Consider the following 6,355-nt stretch of genomic DNA (forward strand, 5'->3'; position numbering starts at 1 on the left):
TAATACTCCTAGTAACTATAGACTCTGGTATGGCACGTGATAGTCACTGAACCCACGTGCGATGTAGAATGAAGGTCACTTAACGGCGTTACATAGAGAAAGAGAATCCAAACAAGAAAAACGATCAGTTAATTAACGGCGTTATATATTGGACGTTATGCAAATGAGGCTATATAATGGCCGTTATGTTGGAACCTGTTCTCTCGAGTCCATTCAACAATTTATCTTTCTCTCTCTACCGACCCTTTTTTCTTGTTTGTTTCTCTCTCTTCAGCTTCCACATTCTTTTTCTTGTGCAAAGCAAAATAGTACTGAGAGAGAGAGAGAGAGAGAAAGAGAGAGAGTGAGATTTTTTTGTGAACAACAATGGAGTTTTCTTCTTCAAAATGGGTTTTCAATGTTTGTTTCTTTTTGTTGCTTTTTGTGTTCATTGTTCAAGATGAAGCTATGGCTTCATCACAGATCTCTCAGTTTAGGTATTACGTTGTTTTGGTGTTCTTTTTAAGGTTTTCTTTGTTTCTCTGTTTTTTTTTGTTTGAAGCAGAATTGCTCTGTTTTTTCTCTTTGTTTGGTTTTTTGTTTCAGCTACATTGTGTTGTTTTTTTGAAACAACATAAAAACTAGTTGATATTTTTTGCTACTAGAAACCCATTTTTCCCTTTTCATGAAAGTAATTAACGAAAATGATTTTGAAAGAAAATAAATTTGTTTCATGTTAAAATCAGAAAAGAAACTAAGATCTTGCTTAAACTACATTGTGAATTTATATTTTGTGATTTTTTATAAGGAAAAATTACAATGATACAAAACCCATTTTGGATATTTTAAATTATTTTTGGATATTTTTAAATTATTAATAATTATTTAATTTAATAATATTGTGAAGAGAAAACAAAGATCTTATTCTGACACATTCTCATAATTTTCTCTGTTATTATTATTACAGCAATGTTGAAACTGAGACACATAGGTTACCAAGCTTTAACGATTCATCAATGGCGGCAAGGTTAGTGTTTATGTTTCTGTTTTTTCACATGTTCCCTCTTTCAACCTTCAAAAACAAACCCGTTAATCTCAACCGTTGATTTCAACTTTTATATAATCATCATCAGCCGTTAGATCGAGTATCATCAACTAACGATAATGACCGTTGATTATTATTTCTATCTCTCGATCTGGACCGTTTATTCTGTTATGTGTACATTCTTAGGATTCCTTTGCGTCGGTTGTGTTTTCTCCGTGACATACGCAAAAAGCAATATAACTTCTCACACCACTAGCGTTAACCGTCAACAAACTTTTTTTACTTTACCGAAATTACCCTCCAAAATGTTACCCTTGTAGTTCTTACATGATAGTGGTATTTTGGTCCTTTTAACTAATTGGATAAATACTGTTCTTTCTCTCTCTTCAAAATGCTTTAACGGTTTTGGTGTTTATTTTACCGTACCGACTGAAAATTTTAACTGTACCTCTAATACTAGAGTATTTATTTATTTTTTATATATACATTAAAAATTAAATATCAATGGTTAAATAAATAGTACCTAGTGCAATTGTACTTTCTTAGGGACAGGTGTCCTTATTACATTTTTTGTGACAGGATGTCCTTATTTTATTTTATTTCACATTTTTTAATTTGTTTAAACTTTAATGATAGTGTTTAATTAGAAGTTTGTTTATTAAATTATTCATTTATGAATTGTGGTTATGATATTAATTTTGAAATTTCATGTGTTATTTTAGGGAAAAACAAGCTGAGAAATTGAATGAGCGTGCTGCTGTAGCTAATCCAAAAGAGGTGGCTTCTATGGTTGAGATGTGGGTCCCTCTCTCTCTTTCTTTCTACATTCTCATTATTATTGATTTTGATTCATATCGCCAATGCACGATGCATCAGACTTTTATAGTCGTTAGATATTTATAATCTGATCGAACGACGTTGTTGTCTATTGCATCGTCTCGCATTGACGTGGATTCAATTTATTTTACTTAGACTATGTTGTCAATTTATATGAAATTAAGAAGAAAAAGAAAGAAACTAAATGCACCTATATGATAACATATGCACGTGGTTTAGGGACTAGACATGTAATGTGGTAGGGTATAGTGGTGTGCTCACATTAACTATCCTTTGTAAGATAAAACCTAACACCCTACCCCAACTCACCCATTTTCTCTGCCACGTTATTTTCCAATTTTCACATAGTTCAATTGATTTGTATTTATGATCACTTTACCCTTTTGTTTGTTTTACCCTTTTAGGTTGTTACATTCTTTGACTACTCTCCTTTTCATATTTTCAGTCACATGGTTTTTCCGTATTTCACGCTTATAATTCTTTTGCAATTTAATGTCTTATTTAGCCTAATCCATCTTAAGGGTACAACATTTTTTTTTTTGTAACATAATTTTTCATTAAAACATGTTGATTAATTTTTTTATGCTAGATATGTGATTGATTTTAGTGTATAAAAAACGTTACCATGTGATTTATTCCTTACAATGTGATGCCAGTAGCATATTTTGGTCATGATCCATGTAATAGTGACAAAAAAGCATATTCACCATATATCTTATGCTCCACATAAATCCAAAAATATTAGCCGTTACAATTGAGAGAAAGTTCTCACTATCTTCCCTCATCACGTGGATAAATTATTCATACAGTATGCTAACTGTATAAGATTCAATGATTTATCAATAATGTAACAGCCTTGTTTAATTTATGTATATGTTTTTGTCACATGAAATAAAGCTTAATTTTTTGGTGTTTTTTTTGTTTGTTTGTATTTGCATTCTTACATTAGAAACTCAAACATTTTGCTAGCTCATGTACAATCTGTAACACTGATTTTAAATGAAATTGATTATGTTACAATTGAGGTTGATCCATAAGTTAGTGTAAAATTTTCAACTTATCGAATCAATTCGATTTTTTCGAACAATATCCGAACACCACCGTAGATTCCACCGTGAAATCAAACACACTTAATTTTGTCGTAAACAAAAACTTAAGAATAATTTGTTTGAAATTTTATGATGACCAATATGGTTGATTGATATTACAGGCACATCCAAAACAGCACTGAAAGAAGGAATCTTGGATTTTTCTCCTGTGGAACTGGTAACCCTATTGACGATTGTTGGCGTTGTGACCGCAATTGGCAACAAAACAGGAAGCGTCTAGCAGACTGTGGTATTGGTTTCGGTAGAAATGCCATTGGTGGTCGCGATGGAAAGTACTATGTTGTCACTGACCCAAGAGATGATGACCCTGTTAACCCTAGGCCAGGAACTTTGCGCCATGCCGTTATCCAAGATAGACCACTTTGGATTGTGTTCAAGAGAGACATGGTTATTCAGTTTAAGCAAGAGCTTATTGTGAACAGTTTCAAGACTATTGATGGAAGAGGAGCTAATGTGCATATTGCTAATGGAGGGTGCATTACTATTCAGTATGTTACTAATGTTATCATTCATGGTCTTCATATTCATGATTGTAAACCTACTGGTAATGCTATGGTGAGAAGCTCAGAAACACATTTTGGTTGGAGGACTATGGCTGATGGTGATGCTATTTCTATATTTGGTTCAAGTCATATTTGGGTTGATCATAATTCTCTCTCTCATTGTGCTGATGGTCTTGTTGATGCTGTCATGGGCTCAACAGCTATAACCATTTCTAACAACCACTTAACCCACCACAATGAGGTACTTTCTTTTACTACATTTCAACTTATAAGTTGTACACGTGTGTGTGTGTCCGGTGTCCGACATGTGCCAATGTCGAACACCGACACATTTAGTAGTTAGTTATTGCATTGTATGGCTCATTTTGCATTTTTGTGTGTTAATTATGTGTTTTTGCAAATTCAGGTGATTCTGTTGGGACACAGTGACTCCTACACAAGAGACAAGCAGATGCAAGTGACCATAGCTTATAACCATTTTGGAGAGGGTCTTATTCAGAGAATGCCACGGTAATATTTAATGTCACTTTAATTTTGAGACCCCCTTTATTTCTCCCTTTCACACTTTGTATATGCTTTAAATGCTTTAAATGTTAAACCATAAGACAGGTTGGTTTGTTGTCTGCAACAACCCTTTTTGGTGCATTAATTTTAAGTTGCCTTTAGCTCAGAAAAATCACACAATTTGTACATGTTATTGTAAGAATTCAGAAGATGGGGCCAGATAGTTGTTTGTGTATTCATAGCTAAAATCAACAACTGAATAGGACATTTCCTCCAAATTGAATATTTTTAAATTCTTGTATAATAAAAAAATGAGTTATAATCTAACAAGATATTGATCATGAAAAATGCAGGTGTAGACATGGTTATTTCCATGTGGTGAACAATGACTATACTCACTGGGAAATGTATGCTATTGGTGGAAGTGCTAACCCCACAATCAACAGCCAGGGTAACAGATACAATGCTCCTACTAACCCTTTTGCCAAAGAGGTACATTAATAGTTCAGTTAATTAATTGCATGTTTTTACCATAACTTAGCGAAATTATTTACGGTGATACCGTGATTTTGTTGAAGTCCAAGTGTAACTTTTGTTAAAATCACATTGGCATAGCACACCGTGATTCTGCTAAACTCACTGTCAATCCAAAACACTAAGTTAATTGAGTTGCATATTGAATTTTGGTAATTGATTGAGATAAATTGGCATTGGCAGGTAACTAAGAGAGTGGAAACAGCTGAAACTCAGTGGAAAGGTTGGAATTGGAGATCAGAGGGAGACTTATATCTAAATGGTGCATATTTCACAGCATCTGGTGCTGGAGCTTCAGCTAGCTATGCAAGAGCCTCTAGCTTAGGAGCAAAATCTTCTGCTATGGTTGGTACAATGACTTCAAATGCTGGTGCACTAGGCTGCAAAAGAGGCCGTCAGTGCTAACAAAAATTCCAAGGAAACAAACAACCATTTTTCTGTGTTTGATTTTTCAGTTTTTTCTTTTTTTTTTTAACATATGATAGTAGTATCATATGTCACATCCATTGCTTATTTTTCTCAGCATCATATCCTATCCTGCATTCTTGACAAGTGTACATTTATTACACATGTCACTATGTTATTATTGTGTGTCAAAACCAAAACCTTAGCTGCTCAACTTGCTCCAGCTGCAAACAAACAATGTAAAATTGTAGGAGCAGGTGCAGAAGCGCTTCTCTACTTTTCTACCTTTTGGTCCTTCACACCTCATTCCATCACCAACCTTACCCACCAATTCATATGCATATTTTTCCATATGTCAAAATCATGTCTCCCTTACACACTTGTTCAGTCCTTTTCAGTTTTATTTTATAGGATTTGAATATCAAGAAGCCAAGTTATATATATAATTTTACCTTTTTTTTTTACTTTATCTTTTGCTATTTTTTTTTACCTTTTGTTTTGTTTGAGTTAATTATACGAGAAAAAAAAGTATGATTGTCAAAGTTGAGTAATGGAAACACTTTATCTATTATGGTGATTATGGAATAGAAATAGTTGTGTTTGTTGTTGTTCCCTTTTTACCTTTTTGTCACTTTTTTTTAGCCTTTGTTTTCTTTCATTGTCAATGGAAGTAATCTTTGCTTTTTGTTATGCAATTATGGTTGTATATCATTAAACATAGTATCTGTCAATGTTGCGTTTCTCTATCCATATGTTTGATTCGTTCATGTGCTGCACATGATAGATTGATACTCTTAATGTCTTTCTAATTAACATGATGACCCTTGTTACCTACATTGTCCCCCCTCAACCTCCTAAATATATAAAAAAATAACCTAATGCTAACTACCTATTACTATTAGATTTACCTGGCTTTTATTCCTATCATCATGGATTAAAGTTATAGACAAGACACAATGATTTAAAGGCATGCTTGTTTAACAATCAAAGTCACAAAACACCTCCAAGAAATTAGTAGTATTAATTGAAATAAGCTAAAGCTACCCTCTAAAAAATTACTACATATATATCTACCAAATTACTACTATGTAGTAAGAGAGATGAGTGTTCTTTTGACTTAAATAAGTGGTAACTTTAGCCATAAATCTAAGAATTTGGATTGACCAAGGTTGATAAGCCTACATATTTATGTGATCGGTATATTGGTGACCGTTGGATCGGTCCAAATTTTAATGTAGATTTTAACTTTTTTAAAACTAAAAATATCTATCTCGTAAGATGAACTATATGATCAACGGACCACCAATTCATCGATTGCTTAAATGTGTGGGGATTACTGATTACAGACAATCCAAATTCTGAATGTAATGAAAAGTTAAATAAACGACTCAACCAAATTAGATTTTGTTCAAATGTCACATTCTTTCTTTAATTAACCC

General features: G+C 33.0%; 1 protein-coding gene across 1 annotated transcript; it reads left to right on the forward strand.

The window, feature by feature from the left end:
* The first annotated feature begins 205 nt into the window (after positions 1 to 205).
* On the forward strand, positions 206 to 5,536 carry LOC146954428 (Pectin lyase-like superfamily protein). The gene is made up of 7 exons (XM_085716284.1): positions 206 to 476; positions 947 to 1,006; positions 1,747 to 1,821; positions 3,072 to 3,714; positions 3,880 to 3,983; positions 4,331 to 4,469; positions 4,695 to 5,536. Exons 1-7 carry the CDS (start codon positions 367 to 369, stop codon positions 4,914 to 4,916), a joined length of 1,353 nt encoding a protein of 450 aa, XP_085572410.1. The 5' UTR covers positions 206 to 366; the 3' UTR covers positions 4,917 to 5,536.
* Positions 5,537 to 6,355: the final 819 nt, after the last annotated feature.

The sequence above is a fragment of the Medicago sativa genome, chromosome 1, assembly GCF_051527215.1.
Source record: "Medicago sativa cultivar Bolivia chromosome 1, Bolivia_mono, whole genome shotgun sequence".
NCBI lineage: Eukaryota > Viridiplantae > Streptophyta > Magnoliopsida > Fabales > Fabaceae > Medicago > Medicago sativa.

What these genes read in the sequence shown, in the direction of transcription:
- LOC146954428 (XM_085716284.1), top strand. Translation starts at nt 367, where the DNA reads ATGGAGTTTTCTTCTTCAAAATGGGTTTTCAATGTTTGTTTCTTTTTG. An exon ending in GATTCATCAATGGCGGCAAG is followed by an intron (nt 1,007 to 1,746) that starts GTTAGTGTTTAT and finishes GTGTTATTTTAG; the next exon opens with GGAAAAACAAGCTGAGAAAT. An exon ending in GTGGCTTCTATGGTTGAGAT is followed by an intron (nt 1,822 to 3,071) that starts GTGGGTCCCTCT and finishes TTGATATTACAG; the next exon opens with GCACATCCAAAACAGCACTG.